Below are 22,866 nucleotides of genomic sequence, written 5' to 3'. Positions count from 1 at the left end.
GGGAGGGTGGATAGCAAAGGCAAAATGAAGCTTATGGGAATGCAAAGTCCACTGAGCTTCTTGGTCAAATTCGTGGTCAGAGTGCACTTCCCTAACTATTAGAGTTTGCAGTTACTTGAGAAGAATGATGGAGAAAGTAAGATGAAAACAAGATTTTTCAGTCACTTCATTTCCATAAATGACATCATGGATTACATAGTGCTGTTGCTAAGGAGATATAAGTACCTATCAGAAGGAAACAAAGAAATTGATTGCATCAAAGACAAGTGGTCATAGGATCTGAAGAACCATTCTGCCCATTGAGTTGTTACTGTCAGTTCTCTACAAGAACAAAGACATATTAGTCTGCTAAGAATACCCAATTATTTGTCCATTTATCAGAAAACAAAGAAAACATCAGTGCCCTACTCATAACTCTGTTGCATTTTGCAGCATGTAGAATGAGGGGCCATTTTTCTGCCATGTTTATCAGAACGGGGACAAATCTCCTTGTTGTTCCCTGAGACACCACCCCATGTCCAGAATCTGAATGCTCTACCTTAAAAATTCTCAAATAGAAAGTGACTCTTTTTTCTAAGTTAACAACTAATTTCCAGTCAGTGAGTAATTTTTTTTCCCCTGAAACATCCCGTCAGTAGAAAACAAATGAAGAGGGGAAAAAATAAGTAAACAAATCTGGAAAAGAGGCCATTCCACACAGAGATGGAGGCGCCTGTAAACTTTGTCAACAAAAGCAGGCTCATAAGGTTTATGTCAAAACAAAACCATAGTTTTAACCAACCCCTGCTTGTGCCTCACTTGATGAATGACTTCCAGGGCCTCCGACTCTTTGGGACTAAAGGAGAACATTATTTTTAGCACAACTATTTGGAAATTTCTGAGAACTTGGATCTGTTTTTCTTTCTGGTACCAAAGCAAGTTTCTCACTGAGCTCTCATGAAAGATCCTCGGTCTCTTGTGGATTTAGAATCCTGGAGCAACCCACTATCCCAGAGCAAGGTATGGTGTTTACTCTTTCTTTGAGAATTTTTGCAAATGTTGGTATGATGCCCATATCATTATGGTAGCTTTTGAGTGTATTAAGCAGATAGCTCTCTAAGAGGATTCCATGAAACTGAAGACTTGGGTTCAAATCTCTGTTCTGACACTGGTGTGGTTGCCATGAAGAAGTTACCTGACTTCTCTGGACATCCGCTCCCTGTCCAACCTACCACAATAAGGGTCTTTGGGAAGACGATATGGACTTAACATTACAATATGTTTGACAGACGTCAATATTTATCACTGTTGTGCCATCATAGCACTTTACATAAGGCACCCAAAGCTGTAGATAAAAATAAATATTGATGAATGAATATTTTTCTTCTTCAATCTTAGTTGAGCCTCTATTATAGACCAGTCTTTGTCTTAAATGTTGGTGATACAGAGTTTATGTGTTGGTGGAGAAAAAACAAGTAAATAGCCATAACAACCGTACCCAGTTTTCTCAGTGGTTAGAGCATTGGCCATGAGGACTGAAGGGTCTCAGGTTTGATTCCCAGTCAAGGGTACATACCTCCCTGGCCCTGGTTGAGGTGCATGCGAGAGGCAACCAATCAATGTGTCTTTCTCACATAGATGTTTCTCTCTCTGTGCCTCTCCCCCTCCTTTCCACCCTCTCTAAAAATTAATGGAAAAAATAACCTTGGGGGAAGATTAACAACAACAACAAAAGTATCCATAACAGTGTGGTGTGTGGTCTTATAGGAGACTTGGTGATAGGACAAGGGAAGGTGATGCATGGCCAATAAAAGGAGCAGTTCTGGGAGGAAAACTGGAGTCTCACAGTAAGAGATGAGGAACCATAGAGCAGAAGTCACGAACACCTAAGGTCCCATCCTGTCTCACTCACAGGGCCACTCCTCGTGCAGCTAGAGAAGGAAAAGCCTGCTGTTGTGAAATCTCCCCTGTAGGCCAAGGATATGTCTCATTCTGGCAGCCCTGGTTACCTATCCTCTTCCTAATGATTTCCAGGCAAAACACATTTTCAACTTGACTTAATAATCAAGTCCAGCCCTTTGTCATGAAGCAATGTTACAGTTCACCTCACAGGATACAGGGGAGAACTCAAGTGTTTGGAAGCAAAAAGAGCTCGGTTCGAGTCTTGTCTGAGCCATTTTTATGGCTGTGTGGGCCTGAGCCCTCAGTCTCAATGTTCTTGTTTGTAAAATAAAAATTGTGTGGGGTTATGAATATGTTGTCTCTAAAACACCTAGCAGAGTAATAAGAAAACCACTATGTTTTCTCCATTTCAATATTTTTTATTATTTTTTATTATGGTAAAGTCTACATAACATAAAATTTACCATTTTAAGCATGCAGGTCTGTGGCATTAAGTACATCACAGTACTGTGCAACTATCACACCACCATCCATCTCCAGAACTTTCCATCTTCCCCAACTAACACTCTGTGCTCGTTAAACACTAACTCCTCTCTTCCTCCTCCCCTCAGCACTTGGCAATTGTTATTCCACTGTCTGTCTCTACAGTTTTGACTGTTCTAGTTACATCATGTAGGTAGGAACATACAACATTTGTCTTAGCATAAGGTCTTCAAGATTCTTTTGCAAAATAGAGACAGACTCATAGATAGAGCAGGCTGACAGCTGTCGTGGGGTGAATGGTGGGGGGAAGCTGAGAGTGGCTGAAGGGATTGAGCCAAAAGGAGAAAAGAAGAAAAAGAGCTAATGGACAGGGACAACAGTGTGGTGATTGCTGGGCGGAGAAGGGAGGTAGGAGCCAGTGGAAGAGGATATAAGGGGGATAAATGGTGATGGACAGAGACTTGTCTTGGGGTGGCAAACACGCAACATAGTGTACAGATGATGTGTTGTAGAACTGTACACCTGAAACCTGTATAATTTTGTTAACTGGTGTCACCTCAATAAATTCAATTTAAAAAAGATTCTTCAGTGTTGTAGTTTGTGTGAAAATTTTGTTCCTTTTGAAGGTGGAGTAATATCCCATTGCATGCATGTACCATGTTTTGTTTGTCCATTCATTTGTTGATAGACACTTGGGTTGCTTCAGCTTTTGGCTGTTGTGAATAACACTGCTGTGAACATGGGTGTTCAAATATCTTTTTTGAGTCCCAGTTTTCACTTCTTTTGGGTAAACACCCAGAAGTGGAATTTCTGGATGTTACGGTAATTCTGTGTGAAATTTTTGGAGGAATTGTCATACTGTTTTGCATAGCAGCTGCACCACTGTACATTTCTCACAACTACAGGTTTTTTCCCCAGTTTTAATGAGATATAATTGACATATAACATTGTGTAAGTGTAAGGGGTACAATGTGAAGATTTGATACACAGTCACATGTGGATTTATGATCCTGGTTCTTGTGAAATGATTACCACAATCAAATTAACACTTTCATCCACCCCCCTAATTATCATTTTGTGTATATAGTGACAACATTTAAGCTTTACTCTTAGTAATTTTCAAATATATACTACAGTATTGTTAATTATAGAGACCATGATGTACGTTAGATCCCCAAAACAGATTCATTTTATAACTGGAAGTTTGACCATTTGACCACTATCTCCCCCTTCCTCCCACTCTCCAGCCCCTGAAAACCACCATTTCACTCTCTGTGTTTATGAGTTCAACTTTTTAGATTCCACATATAAGTGATATCATACAGTATTTGTCTTTTTGTCTGATTCATTTCACTTAGTATAATGCTTTCAAGGTACATCTTGTCACAGATGACAGGATTTCCTTCTTTTTATGGCTGACTAGTATTCCTCTGTATGTATACACCACATTTTCTTTATCCATTCATCTGTCAATGGACACTTAGGTTGTTTCCACATCTGGGCTATTGTGAATAATGCTGCTATGAACATGGAAGTACAGATATCTCTTCAATATTTTGTTTTCATTTCCTTTGGACATATAACCAGAAGTGGAATGGCTGGATCATGTGGTGGTTCTATTTTTAATGTTTTGAGTTGTTTTTGAGTTGTTGTACTGTTTTCCATAGTGGCCGCACAAGTGCACAAGCTTTCCCGTGCCTCCACAGCCTCACCAGCACTCCTTACCTCTTTTTGATAATACCCATTCTGACAGGTGTGAGGATCTATCACACTGTGTTTTTTATCTGCATTTCCCTGATAATCAGTGATGCTGAGCATCTTTTCATGTGCTTGTTGGCAGTTTGTATATCTAATTTGGGACGATGTCTATTCAGATCTTTTGCCCACTTTCCATCAGATTATTTGTTGTTGTTTTTTGCTATCGAGTTATATGAGTTCCTTATATAGTTTGGATATTAATGCCCTGCCCGGTACATGGTTTGCAAATATTTTCTCCCATTATGTATGTTCCCTTTTCATTTTGTTGATTGTGCCTTTTGCTGTGCAGGAACCTTTTAGTATGCTGTAGTCCCACTTGTTTGTTTTTGCTTTGGTGGCTGTTTTTCATGCCATATTAAAAAGAAATTGTTGCCGAAACCGGTTTGGCTCAGTGGATAGAGCGACGGCCTGCGGACTGAGAGGTCCCAGGTTCGATTCCTGTCGAGGGCATGTACCTGGGTTGCGGGCATATCCCCAGTAGGAGATGTGCAGGAGGCAGCTGATCGATGATTCTCTCTCATCGATGTTTCTAACTCTCTGTCTCTCGCCCTTCCTCTCTGTAAAAAATCAATAAAATATATTTTTAAAAAAATAAAAATAAAATAAAAAAATAAATAGCCAAAACCTATTTCAATGATTTTTTTTTTCTGTTTTCATCTATAGGTTTTACAGTTTTGGGTCTTACATTTAAGTTTTTAATCCCTTTCTAGTTAATCTTTTAGTGGTGGTCCAATTTCATTCTTCTGCATGTGAATATTGCTTGCCCACCACTATTTACTGAAGAGACTACTCTTTTCCCATGGAGTATTCTTGGCTCCCTTGTCAAATATGGGTTGACTGTAGCTGCATGGATTTGTTTTATTTTTTAAATAAAGGGAAAAATACTATTTACAAAGGGGTCTCAATATGTGCATACATTTTCTAGAAGTTCAATTTTTACACTGAATTATTCAGTATTTCTTCAAGTGTTTTCCATGGCTAGTTTAGCAAGAATAAAGGATTCCATCACTAAAAATATACTTACAAAATACTGTATACTACATTTCTGCCTTACAGATTCAAAACACACATCAACATGAAGTTTCTTAAATCTACAGTTCCACAAAGTAATTTTTTTCAGTATGTGTTTGAAATCTAAAAACTTGTTATTTTGTAATCCCTACAGAAATATAGAATAGATGGTCATTTACAATTCACATCAAGGACAGATCTGCTCAAGAATACCAATATCTCCAGAGCTTTAATTCTAACTCCAAAGAAGCATAATGGTGGGGAAAATACATGTTAGCACATATTCTATAAATTTGCATAATTCAGTACAATGCTTCAAAGCATTTTGTATGAGAAGTGGCTGCTAATGTGTATAAGGATTCTTTTTGAGGTCTTGAAAATGTTCAAAAATTAGGCTGCGATGTACATTGAGCTGTATACTTTAAGTTGGTTAATTTTATGCTGTGTACATTAAATCTCAATAAAGCTTTTTAAAAATATTGTAATTTTTATAAAGCCATGACACACATAGGTCATTCCCAGCCAAAATAACCAATTCATTACAAACCAGTGGGGCTTTGGGTGAAGGATAATTATTTAATATAGAGTATCCCCCAAAAAAGTATACATGCACTTTGAATAATTATAAAGGCAGTGTTTATTAAAATACATTTCATTTTCAAGTTGTTAAAATATAAAATTGGATCCCTATCTTACACATTTTGTCAGAAAAATTCTGATGGGTCAAATGTTAAATGTGAACAAATGGAACAATATAAGAACTGAGAGAAAAGGGGAGGATTCTCTTTGTTATCTTGAAATAAAAACAGTCTTTTAAACACAATAAATTGAACCTCAAAAATGTGTTTTCATGGGAAAAAAAGTATTTTTAAAAATACATAAACAAAATAAAAAGGCAAACTGGGAAAAGCTTTTAACTGCCCCTGTCAAAAACCATGTACAAAAAATGTAAATATACAGAGATATTCTTTGCACTATCCTAATATGCAAATTGACCAAATGGCAGATGGACCAGTCTCTATGATGCGCACTGATGCTCAACACAAGAGCGGCCCCCTGGTAGTCAGTGCTCTCCCACAGGGGGAACGCCACTCAGCCAGAAGCCGGGCTCACGGCAGTGCTAAGGATGTCCGACTACCACCTTAGGCCTGTTCTTCACAGGCCTAAGCCATCAGTTGGACATCCCCTGAGGGTTCTTGGACTGTGAGAGTTTGCAGGCTGGGCTGAGGGAACTCCCCCCACCCCCAGAGTGCACAAATTTAGTGCACTGGGCCTCTAGTCTTCTCCTCTGCCCCCAGCCTGAGCTGAGATTTATGCCAAACACAGTTCTAAATGGTTGGAGACATCAATGACTCAAAGATCCTGCCCTCACAAAGCTTGCATTCTAGAAGAAAACAGATATCTACACTAATAAAAGAGTAATATGCTAATTAGACCAGATAGACCAAACGTCTTCTGGATGTCCTTCTGGACAAAGCTGCATTGGCTGCAAGGGTCAAGGAGGGCAGGTAGCTGACGCCTTCCCCGATCAGCCTGGTCGCATCCCACAGAGGGAGGCCAGAGGCAGCAGCTGCAGCGGGGTGATGGGGGCGGCGCCTTCCCCTAATCGGCTGGTTGCCTCCGCTGAGGGCTCCCAGACTGTGAAAGGGAGCAGGCCGGACTGAAGGACACCCCCCGCCCCCATGCATGAATTTTCATGCACCGGGCCTCTAGTATAATATAAAAGAGAACAATAGAGATAAGAATAATCTAGGGAGTTAGAGGGTAATAAATATCATACAAAAAAATCAGCAAAATGAGGGAAGATCAGGGAGTATCATGTTTCAATGTTCAATAAGGTGGTAAGAGTTGGCTTTCATGAGAGGGTGGTGTTTCAGCAAAAAACTGGAAGAAGGATATGAGAGAGTGAGACATGCCTGAACAGAGTTCTGGACAGAGAGAAAGGATAGTGTATAGACCCTAAGTCAGAACATCCCTAGTGTCTTTGAGGAACACCAAGATATTCAATGTGACTAGAGCTGAGAAAGTGGGAAGAAGAATAATAAAAGGTGAATCCAGGGAAGAAGGAGGCTTTGTGCCCAGCCAAGGAGGGCATTGTAGATCATCTTCCATGAGACTTTTGACTTTTAAGTGAAGTAAAGAACCATTACAGGGTGATGCCACTGTCATTTCCCATTATAATCCACACCCCTTTATCATCCTGAGGCACTGAGTTCCAAGACTTGACTGGCCACTCAAAACCAGACCATCATCACATATCAGGCACCACAACCCATTGTTCCTCAATTTTCTTGAGGACTGTTGGTGGATAATCATTTTGAGTGCCTTTCAAAACATCTAGCTGAGGATGCTTCCAGCATTTAGACTACTGTCCAGAAAATATTCCAGTGACTTGTCAGTGAAAGCAAACCATTTGTTCTATAAATGCATTTGTTTCCATTATTTTAATTCACTCCTCCTTTGAGCACCTTGTGGCCTGGCTGTTGGAAATAGTACATCTTTCAAGTACATCTAAAATGTCTGCTTTCTCTATCCACCATAACTGAGACCTTTACCACACATGTCTTCACTGACTGGCCCCTAACTTGTGTTTTCAGCCTCTTCATCAGAGTGTCTGAGATGCCATTGCCCAGAGCAACTTTCTCCAGATAATGTCAAGTTCCTCTTAGAAGCAGCTCCTGGCCTGAACTACAGAATCCCCCCATCGGATGTCTAATGGAGAGCCTTTTTATGACTATATTGTATAAGCATCTTTTCAAATCCCTTCCCAAAGCCTCCTCTGATCAGTTTTTTAGAAGAAAGAAGAACTAGCAATGTAATTATTGCATCTTGTTTTAATTGTGTCAGGGAGTGTGGTTAGAAGGCCCTTTTCATTTCCTTCATCTGAGGCACATTTGAAATGGCTGTATTTTTATCAGATCTACTAGGCTTTTCAGAAAATGCCTTAATCCCAGCTTAGCCACAGGATCACTAATTTTGAGTTTGTGCCATGTGACCAGTCAAGCAGACAGAACATGGCAAAGATGTTCTCCTTGAGTCTGGGAGGGTGGGCCCACTGGTAACATGGAGATTTGGTGAAGGATACAGAGCCTATATTTGGACACGTTGCTTCAGTTTTTCACTAATAAGATTTCTAAGAATCAGATCTGTTCCAAACCATATGTGCACACTGTTTTTCTCCATTTGTCATTCCTATGCTCTGGCAAATTTCTGGGTCTGATTCCAAGATGTTGCAATTTCCTCATGGGTACCATAAAAATGGTATAGTGTGCCTGGTTAATTTTCCGATGCCACGATCAAAAAAAACACAAACAAAGGAACTTTATCTGATTACTTTTCTCACATTGTATAATGTTTTACTTTGTGTAAGTATATATTAGGCATCCAAGACACTGCTGATGCTAAAGGCCATTTAGCCTAGCAAATCAGGTGTCCCCAGCCTACACCACCCACCCTTCAGCCCATATACCAAATGTCATGATCATAAATGATCCATCATTCTCAGCTGCCAGGCTTATGGAGGGCAAAACCAAGTTCTATCTGATCATAGCTACTGACCTATTGCCTGTTCCACTCTGAGCATGTGGCACTAGGCATGCTTTGGTTTCACTTGGCTCTTTAATTGTGTCTTTAATTGTGCTTGCTGCCAGCTTAAATGGGACACCATGGCATCATATCCTGCAGATTTTAAATTAAAGCTTGAGACCTCCTCTGAACAGGCAGAGTATCCAAATTAACACTAATTGGCATTACACATGATTATTTGGTGAAAAACATGGTTTTCCTGAAAAGAACACTTTCTTTCTCTTGCTTTACAAAGCCCAGAAATATTAAGAAAACAACTAGGGATGCATGCAAAGATTCTATATAAGGATCCTAGCATTGTGTTTACATTGGCAGAAACCTGGAAACAAACATTTTTAATGGGGAATTCTGTACATAAAGGGTAATAGAGACCAATCCAACAATTTATTTAATGTTATAAATAATTTTTCACATGGGAAGATGCTTGTGATAAATTGTTAAGTGGAAAAAGTTGAAGAATTGCAGGAATGATATAATATCACTTTTCTCTATGGCTTAGAAAAAAAGACTGGAAGGTTACCAATATCAAAATGTAAATAATTACCTTTGGGTGGTGAGAATAACATTCATGTTTATATTATTCATTTGTATCTCTAATTTTCAAAAAAATGCATTACTTTGGCAAAAAAAAAAAATCATTATTTAGCAAAGTCTATCATTGATCCCTGCAGAAAATATGCAACAAAGGGATTTATTTTGAAATTTTTATTTTTTATATATTTTTTTAATTTTTTAAGCAAATTTTCCCTTTCCTTTATGGAGGGTAGCTTATTTTATTTTTATGTTAATCCTCACCTGAGGATATTTTTCCATTGATTTTCAGAGAGAGTGGAAGGGAGGGGGAGAGACCGAGAGAAACATCCATCTGAGAGAGACACATCATTTGGTTGCCTCCCTCATGTGCCCTGACCCAAGATACGTGTCCTTGATCAGAATCAAATGTGGGAACCTTCAGTCTTTAGGCCAAGGCTCTATCCACTGAGCCAAACAAGCTAGGGCTATTTTGAAATTTTTAAATCAGTCCTTTATCTCCACCAACCCTGTGTGGTACACTGAGAATTCTCTATTAGTAATGAGTTGATAGTTTCTAATGGAATTATGAGGATGAACAGTGTGTTTTTATAGTCATGAGAAGTTGAGCACTGAAGTGACATATTGCAAATGCTCATTCTCATGTTCCATTACATCCAAAGTCCCACCTGAGAGGGTGCCTTTATATCTGTGTGTTTTTCTTGCAGAGTCAAAGATGTTTGTCTTGCTCTATGTTACAAGTTTTGCCATTTGTGTAAGTGGACAACCTCGAGGTAATCAGTTCAAAGGAGAGAGCTACGCCCCAAGATATATCTGCAGCATCCCTGGCTTACCTGGCCCTCCTGGCCCTCCTGGAGCAAGTGGCTCCCCTGGACCCCACGGTCGGATCGGCCTTCCAGGACGAGATGGGAGAGACGGCAGGAAAGGAGAGAAAGGCGAAAAGGGGGCTGCAGGTAATGAACGATGAGGCTCGAAAAGCCCCCCTCCTTCACCCTCCCTGGAAACTATTCCCTTTCTTTGTTGCTTTCTCTAAATCCCTCTTCTGCTTCACTTTCATCAAACATAACAATTTATTGCGTGTTGACTATGCTTCAGACACTGCTCTAGACTCTACATGCATTCTCGTTTTATTGTAATGACGACTCTTTCAGGGGGACGTCATCACATTTTATAGGTGGAACGGTGAGCAATGCCACAATCAAATGAGTTACTAGCGAAGGAAGAGCAGAGCTGGATTCCAACATCAGATGCCTATGACCACTGGGGCTGGTACATCCAGCAGGTAATGCCTGCATGCAAGAGGGCGTGATGGATGGACAGAGAGATGAACAGGAGGGGAGGTAAAGCAGAGGCAGAATTAGGAGCCAAAAGCCTGATTCTCCCTGCTCTGCACTAATATCCTGAACATAAAGGGGTTCCAGAGGGTTTTTTCCAAAGATGAAATGACAGTAGTAACGTGTAGCCTACATTTCCTGGTTCATCTCTCTGTCCTGTAAAAGCGAGAAAAGATAGGTTTCTTATAGCTCTTTCCAGCAACACAATGTCCCCTAGTCTTTCAGTAATTTTCACTTTTCCCCCCACAAATAAGTTTTCCCAGGAAGCTTACCAGATTTGCCAGCCCTTCAGAGTAAAATGGATTAAAATTCTAGAGAGACCGTGTTCACCCAAAAGTTGGGACAAAAGATGGGCACAAAATGTCAATAGATCTAAGAAGTGTGTCTCTAGTCATTGCACTTCACTTAGTGCTGTTATATGAAACAATATAATATATATGCAAATTACTGGCTACTTATTCATTTCTGAATTTGTCATGTAGAAAATATTTGGCAAATCAGTAGCTACCAAATGCATGAATATTGTCCAATATTAGATAAAGGATTTTAGGTGAACATTCAACATCAGATAAAGAACTGTTAATTGGGAGCTTCAATCTTATCTTTCAAACGTTTTCGTACAACAGCATAACACAACTTACTGTGTCATGATCAAGAATGTCCTTAGTAACACAAAGATCATAGTTGAGTATTACCAACACTTTTAGTTTGCTATGCCTGGAAGCAGTACTGTAGTGATTACACAAACATCCATTGGAGTCAGAAAAACTTACTAGGTATACCAGTTAATAATGCGGATTTTTTTCAATAGATGGAGTTACACATGTTGATATATACGCGATTTGATATGTATGCTATTTTGTTGTATTGACAAGCTTCAAAACTTCATATGTCAAATTTTCTGAAGGTGTTAACATCATAGATATTTTTACGCTTAAAAATGTTAAATTTATTATCCATAAATGAGTGAGATCATGTATTTTTCTTTCATTGACTGGCTTATTTCACTTAGCATAATGCTCTCCAGTTCCATCCATGCTGTTGAAATTGGTAAGAATTCCTTCTTTTAACTGATGAACAAAAATAGATACAGAGGCAAAGCAGCATTGAACAGACTGTCAAACTACAGTGGGAACCCCAGGGAGGGTTGCGGGGGTGGGTAAGAGATCAACCGGAGGACTTGTATGCATGCATATAAGCATAACCAATGGACACAAGACACTGGTGGGGTAGGGGAGGCCAGGGAAATGTCAAGGGGGTGGGGAAGGAGACATATGTAATACTCTTTGTAATACTTTAAGAAATAAAACAAAATTAAAAATTAAAAACCAAAACAAAACAAAACAAAAAATGTTGAATTTTGTGCCAAAAAGAAGAGCATTTGCAGAAAGTTTTAATTCATTACTTTATTGTGAAGAAAAAGTTATTGTATACTTCGGGAAGCTTGTGGTGAACATGTTCCATCTCAAGATACTTGTGAACGCTTGTTTAAATGCTTTAAAAGTGATGATTTTGATGTGAAAGACAAAGAACATCCATGTCAACCAGAAAAGTTTGAAGACCAACAATTACAAGCATGATTGGGTGAAGATGCGTGTCAAACTCAAAAACAACTTGCAGAAAGATTAAACGTTGCTCAGCAAACAATTTTCTACTATTTACAATCCATGGGAAAGATTTTAAAGGAAGGAAAATGGGTGCCACATCAACTGAACAAAAGACAAATGGAAAACTGAAAAGTCACCAGTAAAATGTTGCTTCAACAGCACGAAAGAAAGTCTTTTGTGCCTCGAATTGTGACTGGCGATGAAAAGTGGATTTATTTTGAGAATCCCAAACGCACAGAATCCAGGTCAACCACCAACATTGACTGTATGTAAGGCCAAATTGCTTCGGAAAGAAGACAATGCTCTGCATTTTGTGGGATCAGGAAAGTGTGGTGCATTATGAGCTTCTTAAACCAGATGAAACCGTTAATACTGGTCGCTACTGACAACAAATAATCAATTTGAACCGCACTTTGGTCGTGAAACAACCAGAATGGGCCAGAAGACACTGCAAAGTAACTTTGCTTCATGATAATGCACGATCACATACTTCAAAACCAGTTAAGGACACATTAAAAGATCTTGCCTGGGAAGTATCAACCCACCACCGTATTCACCAGACCTTGCTCCTTCAGATGACCACTTGTTCCAATCGATGGCACACGCACTTTCTGAGCAGCACTTCAAAATGTACGAAGAAGTGGAAAATTGGGTCTCTGAATGGTTTGCCTCAAAACAAAAAAAAGTTCTATTGAAACGGTATCCACAAATTACCTGAAAGAAGAGAGAAATGTGTAGCTAGCGATGGATATTACTTTGAATAAAGCACTTTTGATGTTTCTCTTGAAATTATTTTGTTTTCTTTGATTACAAAATCCGCATTATTAACTGGTACACCTAGTAGGCTGAAATCTTGGCTCCTTCGGTTACTGCCTAGTAACCATTGGGCAAATAGCCTCTTTGAGCCTCAATGTTCTCATGTGTAAATAGGGGGTAGTAAGGGTGATTGTGAAGATTAAGGACAATAATACATGTAAAACATTCAATAGAATAAGTGTCATGTGGAAAGCACTCAGGAAATGTTAGCTGCTATTACATGTGACATCGTGATCTGCAAATATGAGTCATAGCTAAGTTTATGATTATCCAAAGCTACATAATTAATTAGAAATGAGTGATCTGTCTTATAAGCTAGTTCTATTGTTATTTAAAGATGTTTATGAATATGCATTCAGATTAAATCAAATGCTCATGATTGCTCCAATTTTAAACATGCATGTGGCCAACTACACCCCCATATTCATCAATCCATTTATTCATCCATCCACTCATGCGTTATTCACTCCACAAGCTTTTTGCACATCTATTGCTACTCAGGATTGTTCTAGACCAGTGTTTCATAACTTCCACCCTAATGACATTTTGGGCTGAATAATTATTTACTGTGGATGACTATCCTGTGCACTGTATGACCTTCAGCAGGTTCCCACTGCATACGAGGGTCACCCCCACAATTGTGATAACCAAAAATGTCTCCAGACATTCCCAATGCTCCTTTGGTAGGTGATGTGAAATTGATCCTCATTGAAAACATGGTTCCAGACCCAGAGAACACAAACCTGAATATGACGTTGTCCTTGCCTCAATAAGCAAACATTTGTATATGGGAGTCTAATATGGAAAAACACAATCACAATACCAGGTGGGGCAAAAGTAGGTTTACAGTTGTTTGTATAGAAAATAATGCAATAATTTAAAAATAATAATACAAGAATAAGCCATGTTTTGCATACTCACAACTGTAAACCTACTTTTACCCCAACCTGTATGTAATCATCATCATCATTATCATCATAACCATTTACTATACCTATGTATCAGAAATTTTACATTTAATACTTACTATCCACCATAACCCTTTTAGCAATTATTGTAATCAGCAATAACAATAATGTTACAAATGGGAAAAATGGAGATTTAAAAATAAAAGTACTTTCCCAAACTGAGATTATTTCAATCCAATATCCACATGCCCATGCATAAGGATATATGACAGCTAAGACAGGAAAAGTAAGAACACCTTTGTGATCAATGAAGAGGAGCACACCACAATGACAAATAGCAGGAACAGAGCCCTGGGGCTTTGGGGACATGTTTTCAATGTGGCTGAACAGGTCACAGCTCAGCTGGAAGCTTCTCTTCCCTCTTCCCACTTAGTGACACTATGAAGGCCTTCTCATTTATGTGCTCTTGGTGATCATCCCCACAGCATTTACCCCAACCAAGTGCATGCAGAATCAAGCATAGTTTGGGTCCAATTTCCCCATCCTAAATTACAAGCACAGAGCTTATTATACTTAACTAGAGGCCCGTTGCACAAAAATTTGTGCACTGGCGGGGGAGTGTCCCTCAGCCCCACTTGTGCCCTCTCACAGTCTGGGACCCCTTGGGAGACAATGACCTGCTGGCTTAGGCCTGCCCCTGGGTGGCAGAGGGCAGGCCCAATCCTTAGGTGCAGCCCCTGGTCGGGCTCAGAGCAGGGCTGATTGGGGAGTTGGGGCGCTGCCCCTTATCATGCACAGAGCAGGGTGGATTGGGAGGTTGCAATGCCACCCCCAGTCACGCTCAGGGTAGGGCCGATTGGGGGGTTGGGGCGCCACCCCCTGTCACACTCAAGGCAGGGTCGATGGGGAGGTTGCAGCACCACCTGCTGTCATGCACAGAGCAGAGCTGATCAGGGGGTTAGGGCGCTGCCCCCTGTCATGCACAGAGCAGGGCCCATCAGGGGGGTTGGGGCTCTGTACCCTGTCATGCACAGAGCAGGGCCGATCTGGGAGTTGGGGAGCTCCCCCCTGTCACACTCAGGGCAGGGCCGATGGGGAGGTTGTGGCTCCACCTCGTCACACACAGAGCAGGGCCCATGGGGGGATTGGGGAGCTGCCCCCTGTCACACACAGAGCAGGGCCGATCAGGGGGTTGGGGCGCCTTCCCCTGTCAGGAACAGAGCAGGGCAGATAGGGAGGTTGTGGCCCCGCCCCCTGTCACACACAGAGCCACAGGGCGATTCGGGACTTTGGGTTCTGCCCCCTGTCACGCTGCTCCAGGGGCCAGGAAGCCTCGTGGCTCCGCTGATCCCGGTGCTGGGAGGCATATTACCCTTTTACTATATAGGATAGAGGCCTGGTGCATGGGTGGGGGCCGGCTGGTTTGCCCTGAAGGGTGTCCCGGATCAGGGTGGTGGTCCGGCTTGGGTGCCTGGTTAGTCTGGATGAGGGGATGATGGCTGTTTTCAGCTGGTCACACCCCTTTCAGGGTGGGGGTCCCCACTGGGGTGCCTGGCCAGTCTGGGTGAGGGGCTGAGGGCCGTTTTCAGGCTGGTGGGTGACTGAAGCTCCCAACCTCTCCTTTTTTTCTTTTTTTTAATTCTGGGATTTATTTACCTTCTATGGCTGTCACTGGAACTGAGAGCCAGCTTTAGCTCTGAGGCTCGGTTCCAGCTCTGAGACCTCAGCTGCTGCAAACAGGGATCTGGGTTTGTTTGGCTTCTATAATTGAAACACTGTTGCAACTCCAGCTTGGCCGGCTGGCTGAAAGCATGGGGTTTGTTTAGCTTCTATAATTGCAACATTGTTTCTTAGAGTGCAAGCTCAGAGCCCAGCAGCGGCAGGCGGGGAACTTTGTCTTCCTCCTTCACTGGAGCAAGCAAGCCTCCTGTTTGCTTCAACTGCCTGGTTGCTGGCCTCCATCTTGGTTGGCAGTTAATTTGCATATCGCCCTGATTAGCCAATGGGAAGCGTGTCAGAGGTATGGTTAATTGCCATGTTTGTCTATTATTAGATAGGATTATACATTTTCTGCTGAAATATTTTTCTCCTTCACTGGTCGATAGCAATTACTGTTGTCTCATATTATTAACATTTAATGTAATTTGAATGCACATCCACATAAATATCTTCAAATAACACTAGACACCCCTCATGAAATAGATAATTCTGGATTATTATATGGTTTTGGATATTTATGGACTTAGCTAAGACCCATATTTGCAGATCACAATATAATCTACTTATATAAAAAACATGGGTGCTATTCCTCACATACAGATGAACAGCGACCGAGCGGAAGGAAGTCAGTCCTAAAGGGGTTGTCTTGGCAAGAGCTGCGCCCTCCCCCAAGCTGTTTCCCGGAGCTGTTTCCTGTAAGGGCAGAGTTTGAGGCAGGAACCTGCCCTGGGATGGTGGAGGCAGATCTTTCTAAAGTGTGCCGCACCAGCACGGGGTTAACCTGAGTGGGGCGGCTGAAAGGCTTAGAAAAGACAGACAAGAGAATGAAAGCCAGGTCTTGGTGGGACACTGCTTCTCTGAGAGACAGCGACCACTCCCACAGCCATGCCTTTATTTTATAGCAGATGCTACGAGGCAAAGTAAGGGCGTGACCAAGATGTTTACAAACATTCTCCTGGGTTTCAATCCTGCTCAACTACGTGCACCTGAACTCTATCAAGCCCACATCACTCAGGCACATGGGGCCACGTGTTTGGACCATAGGTTCAAGCTTACAATTACAGCTGTTGGCTATCATTGTGCTGTGAGGGTCCTGCCCTCCAAGCTGGAACTTGCACGTGGCAATGAAAGGACTGTGCCCTCTCATCAGTCCAAGGCTTGAACCTGTCCAAAACACTGTAGCGGCTCCCCACAATAAAGTTTTAATTCTGTTTCTTTGTTACTAATGTTGTGGCCCCACCCCATAACAAAGAAACAAAGGGAAATTTCCCCATGGAATTTCTGAATAGTATTACTCCTTCGGGAATGCTGTGTCATAAATTAAAATTTAAAGTGGGTGCAATCATCATGCTATTGAGAAATCTCAATAGTAAATGGGTTCTTTGTAATGGTGCCAGATTTATTAGCAAAAGATTATGACCTAACATTATCGAAGCTAAAGTATTAACAGGATCTGCAGAGGGAGAGGCTGTTCTGATTCCAAGAATTAATTTGTCCCCCTCTGATGCTGGCCTCCCATTTAAATTGATTCGACGACGGTTTCCCGTGATGCCAGCATTTGTGATGACTATTAATAAATCACAAGGACAAACTCTAGACAAAGTAGGCATGTTCCTACCTGAACCTGTTTTTGCACATGGTCAGTTATATGTTGCTTTCTCTTGAGTTTGAAGACCATGTGATGTTACAGTTAAAATTCTAAGTACTTCATCACAAGGGAAATTAGTCAAGCACTCTGAAAGTGTTTTCACTCTTAATGTGGTGTACAGGGAGATATTAGAATAAGTTTAATCACTTTATCAGTCATTATTTGCATCATTGTCGTTTTTACATCATGCCTCTGTTGTTGTTATATCCTTTTGTTACTGTTTATTTATTAATAAATTTATATATGATTTTCATATGCATTTTACTAATTTCCTCTTATCTCTCACACTTCTATTTATAGAGAAAGGGCAAATAGCAATATTAAAATACCTCTGCTAATTAATTCCCTTTTTAAAAAATTATTTTTTTATTGATTTTTTACAGAGAGGAAGGGAGAGGAATAGAGAGTTAGAAACATTGATGAGAGAGAAACATCGATCAGCTGCCTCCTGCACACTCCCCACTGGGGATGTGTCCGCAACCAAGGTACATGCCCTTGACCAGAATCGAACCTGGGACCCTTGAGTCCGCAGGCTGATGCTCTATTCACTGAGCCAAATCAGTTAGGGCAATCAATTCCCTTTTAATGTGCACGAATTTCATGCACCAGGCTACTAGTATGTAATAATAGCTACCTTGAAGGTAGAGCAGGTGTCGTTCATGTCAAGGTCTCACTTAGCCCTAATACAGTGCCTGGCATGCAGTGATGGTCAATAAACATTAGATGGTTCAGGTGGATGCATGCATGCATAAATCCATGGATGGGTGGGTGGGTGGGTGGGTGGATGGATGGATGGATGGATGGATGGATGAAAGAAAGAAAGAAATGGAACTGACAAAAATATTTGTAAGCCCATATCATGGAGAGTTGAGAAGAAATCCTTTCTCTCCAAGCTTTAGTACTTAAGCATAGATAATAATTTCTCCATAATTCTCTTCTCTATACAGTCATAAATCTGCCTGAATAGGGAGATGGAGAATGATCTATCCCTTCTTTCTATTCTTCATTCATTGGTCCTTAGCACAGGGGCAAATCTGTGATGTGAACAGGAAGAATTACTATAAATTATTACAGCTAGTCCCTGATTATCTAACTTCCAGCAGTTGAAAATAGTAAACAACTACAGAAAATCCAAAAATTGAAATTGTGACAACCTTTTCATTGTAAAATTGCATCTTAGTATTTATGGTTTGATCTCAAAGAATTTTCAGTGGGATGAGACCTCAAGTGATCTAGTCCAACACCTTCATTTCAAGGTCTGGGAAACTAAAGTCAGAGAGATGAAGCCCCTTTGTCAAATTCACCTAATTCCTGGCTGAACTAGGGTTTTATCCCTGGTCTGCTTAGACACTGTTTACTGCTTTTCCCACCAGATTTGTAGTGGATTTGGATCTAGTTTCTTCGTAGTACAAATGGAGTATTTGGAACTCAGACAAGAATTGACTTGTTCAAAGGCAAAAGAGTCAAAAGGATTTGAGTACATAATGAAATTTAATGGTCACATAGTTACTGATGCCAAAATGTGTGGAGGGTTTTTTAATTAATGCACCAAAAGTCACTGATGAAGACAACAAAAGTTGAGCTTCTATTGAAGATAAAATAACAACTTAGAAGTTGTTGTCTTTGATTCCAAAGTTAATTTATTAACCAAATAATATTTATATTATACGTCTATCAAAAACAAGTAATCATTGAGAGGTCAAACTATTGTAGCCTTACTCAAGAAATAAATACCAGATTGTGTTCTGGCTGGAGTCAGTGGAATTTCAATTTAAAAACAAATGTCACCCTGGCCAGTGTGGCTCAATTGGTTGGAGCATCGCCTATACTGAAAGGTCACTGGTTTGATTCCTGGTCTGGCCACATGCCCAGGTTTCAGGTTTGATCCCTGGTTGGGGTGCAAACAATGACAACAAATTGATGTTTCTCTCTCTCTCTCCCTCCTTCCCTCCCTCTCCCTCTCCTCCTCCCTCTTCCTTCCTCTCTAAAATCAATAAAAACATATCCTTGGGTATGAATTTAAAAAGAAAGAAAGAAAGAAAGAAAGAAAGAAAGAAAGAAAGAAAGAAAGAAAGAAAGACAAGAAAGACAAGAAAAGAAAAGAAAAAAGAGAACACATGTCATCTATAGCTAGAGAACACTTCTATGATCAGTAATAATGCTGGTCTCAGACACCAAAAAAATGCATTCATTTTTAGCATCTTTTGTGCACCATAAATTGTCAAACAGTGTCTTTACAAAATTATAGAAACAAAACATTTGATGTTTTAAGAGTAAAGCTTTAATTCTTTTCAAATTCACATTATCCAGAACACTTTATTGCTAAATTGCCAAATAACTGAAAATGATCTAACTCGTACACCAGTGCATATGTAATATATTGAAAAAAAATGCTATCAAAGCACTATCTAGATAAAAAGGCTTAGCTTAATATAAGTTCCTGAAAATAAACTACACAGTATATCAACAATATATTTTCCCTGACTACAAAGTACATTACAAATATCCAAATAATTTGGATATTTTTGAGAATGTACCATTACATAAGCACTTTTTATGGAATGGATTTGGCTATAAAATTGAATGACCTTTTTTATGCTATTAAGTCATTGTTATTACACATACAATTTAAAAATTAAATAGATGCTGTTTATCACTTTCAAGCCATGATCACTATTTCTCTGCATTTAGCCGATGGTTGATCTGTAGACATAAAACATTGGGCAAACAGAAAATATTTCTCTATGGTGATTTTCAATTTGTTGAAATCTTTTCACAGCTGCTATGTCTTTTCTATATGTAAGGAGACCAGAGAAATTAAGGGACTTGCCTAAAATGATACAGCCCTTAGCTGTAGAGCCAAATCGAATTTAGGATTCTTGATTCCAGCCCCAAAGGTAAGAGGCATTTTGATGAAGGGGAAGCATCAGTAGACGGAGACTAGGATTCCAGTCCTGTCCTTGCTTCATCTCTCTTGGGTTCAGTTTTCTCCTCCATAAAAGGCTGGCTGCACAGTGTGGCAGTCACTGTTGTTGGGTTATTGTAGCATAGTGAGCCCTCACTATGCCTGGAGCCCTTTACAATTCACACTCTAGCCACAGAAATGCTCAGGCTTCCGAGTCAGGCAGGCATGAGTTCAGGTCATAGCTCCGTCATTCACTAGTTCTATCTCCTTGAGCAAATGAACTTCTCCATGGCTGGGTTTCTTCATCTACAATGGGAGTAATAATAATAATGCCTAGCTCATAAAACTGTTGCAAATCTTGAAGAAGATAATACATGTAAATAAAATGCTGTTCCTGATGTATAGCAAATGTTCAATAAATATGAGCTAATCTCATTCGATTAATTTTTTTTCATTTATTTTTTCTGATTAATTCTTTTATTATTAATACTAATAGTAGGATGAGGCATGAGAGAGAACTGCCTCTCAAGATCCACCTGGTTCTGTCTGCCCCCAAGACTTCACTATGAAGAATGATATCAACATCATTCTCCTTAAATTCCTTCTGTAGTAATGAGTACCTGTAGCGTAACTAATTTAGTGACAGGTAATCCATCATCAGAATGATAGTTAAATATTTTTAATTAGTCAGAATGAAATGATTTCCCACATAGAAAATTTACTTGAAATTATGATGAAATTTTTCTATTTCCATTGTAGTGATTCAGATTTTTTAAAAAATCATTGTTTAGTAGTACACAGTTGAAAGTTGTCTGAAAAGATTAATGTATGGTACGCTGGGACTATGTGAGCATGCTTTTTGTCACTCTGTATTTAGAGGAACCATTAATTAAAGTTTAAACTCTTTTTAAAGGTTTGAGAGGTAAGACTGGACCGCTGGGCCTTGCTGGAGAGAAAGGGGACCAAGGAGAAGTGGGGAAGAAGGGACCCATGGGACCAGAGGGTGAGAAAGGAGAAGTCGGTCCAGCTGGGCCTGCTGGACCAAAGGGAGACAGAGGAGAGCAAGGGGACCCAGGGCTGCCTGGAGTTTGTAGATGTGGAAGCATCGTGCTCAAATCTGCCTTTTCTGTTGGCATCACCACCAGCTACCCAGAAGAGAGGCTCCCGATCATATTTAACAAGGTCCTCTTCAATGAGGGAGAACACTACAACCCCGCCACAGGGAAGTTCATCTGTGCTTTCCCGGGAATCTACTACTTTTCTTACGATATCACATTGGCAAATAAGCATCTGGCAATCGGGCTGGTGCACAACGGGCAGTACCGGATAAAGACCTTCGACGCCAACACAGGGAACCATGATGTGGCTTCAGGGTCCACAGTCATCTATCTGCAGCCGGAAGATGAAGTCTGGCTGGAGATCTTCTTCAATGACCAGAATGGCCTCTTCTCAGACCCAGGTTGGGCAGACAGCTTGTTCTCTGGATTTCTCCTGTACGTTGACACAGATTACCTAGATTCCATATCAGAAGACGACGAGCTGTGACCAGGACTGCTGACCAGCAGATTCCAGATCCTTGTGGGAGACACTTTGATTTCATCGAGGGGCCCTGGAAGGTGGAACACACAGCAATGAGATCCAAAGACTCCCGCTCCGATTCCAGAGTATTTACAGACAGCTCTAGCGACATTTATTATTAAAACAAGATGATCCACCAAACTATTGAAACCATACCAAGATGAATGATATAAAACAATAACCCCAGATATGAATTCTCTTGAAAGTAGTGTTCATAAATATTTAAACAAATCCAAGACAATGTTAACAATTTTTTTTTATTAAATTCTTGAGTGATCAGACCAGACGGCAATGATAATGTCTCATTAAATCTTTATAAAATCACATTTTGGCCTGTTATTTAAGAGAATTATAACATCCCAGACAAAAATCTTTGATAATTCTCCAAACGCTATAGTTAGTCAGAAACCAAAGGTAAGTGATGCTGAGGAATGTCAAGCAATTTAAAGTGAAGTCATAATTTTCTTTTTTATTATTTCTTCCTTCGTGCTTGTACGTGAAACACAAAGTTTATTCTTGTATTATTATGTATTTATTAAGTATTGTATTCAAAAGTGGATACAACTATAAACCTACTTTTGCCCCACCCTGTATATTTACTCAACAACTCTTTTATTTTTATCTTTATTGTTGAGAGTATTACAGATGTCACCCTCTTCTCCCCCTGCCCCCGCCTCCCCCCTCCCCCCGCCAATACCTCCCTCCACTCAGTTCCCACCCCACCCCAGGCATTTACCACCCTATTGTCTATGTCCATAGGTAAAGCATATCTATCTATTTAAAGGCTAATATGTTAAGTGTCTTTCCCTCCATCCAGGTAATGACATCACGTAGCTACCTCCAGCTTCTTCTCCCTAGCAATGACTAGCCTCCTTGCAGTTTCTTCAGCCCAGGAACACTTTAGCCAGGTGGAAACACTTTTCACTGTAACCAAATGTCTGTGAAGCATTTTCCCTTCCTTCATCTCATTTGATCCTCACAGAAGTCCTGGAGTAGGTAGATAGGAGACTTGGTGGAATCCTATTTTCTTTTCATTAGCCAGAAAACAGAGATTTAGAAAGTTTAGAAACAAACTTACTGAAACGAAGTAAGAAATGGTGGA

At 40.3% G+C, this 22,866-nt stretch overlaps 1 protein-coding gene across 1 annotated transcript; it reads left to right on the top strand.

Annotated features, from left to right (window-relative positions):
• Positions 1-22,356, top strand: C1QTNF7 (C1q and TNF related 7). The gene is made up of 3 exons (XM_081082645.1): positions 1-999; positions 9,957-10,202; positions 21,100-22,356. Exons 2-3 carry the CDS (start codon positions 9,965-9,967, stop codon positions 21,729-21,731), a joined length of 870 nt encoding a protein of 289 aa, XP_080938771.1. The 5' UTR covers positions 1-999; positions 9,957-9,964; the 3' UTR covers positions 21,732-22,356.
• Positions 22,357-22,866: the final 510 nt, after the last annotated feature.

The sequence above is a fragment of the Myotis nattereri genome, assembly GCF_964212035.1.
Source record: "Myotis nattereri genome assembly, chromosome: 1".
In the NCBI taxonomy this organism is placed as follows: domain Eukaryota; kingdom Metazoa; phylum Chordata; class Mammalia; order Chiroptera; family Vespertilionidae; genus Myotis; species Myotis nattereri.
This window is presented reverse-complemented; position numbering and strand designations above follow the sequence as displayed.

Coding starts and splice junctions, on each gene's coding strand:
- C1QTNF7 (XM_081082645.1), top strand. CDS start 9,965: ATGTTTGTCTTGCTCTATGTTACAAGTTTTGCCATTTGTGTAAGTGGA. Junction 10,203..21,099: donor AGGCGAAAAGGGGGCTGCAG/GTAATGAACGAT, acceptor CTCTTTTTAAAG/GTTTGAGAGGTAAGACTGGA.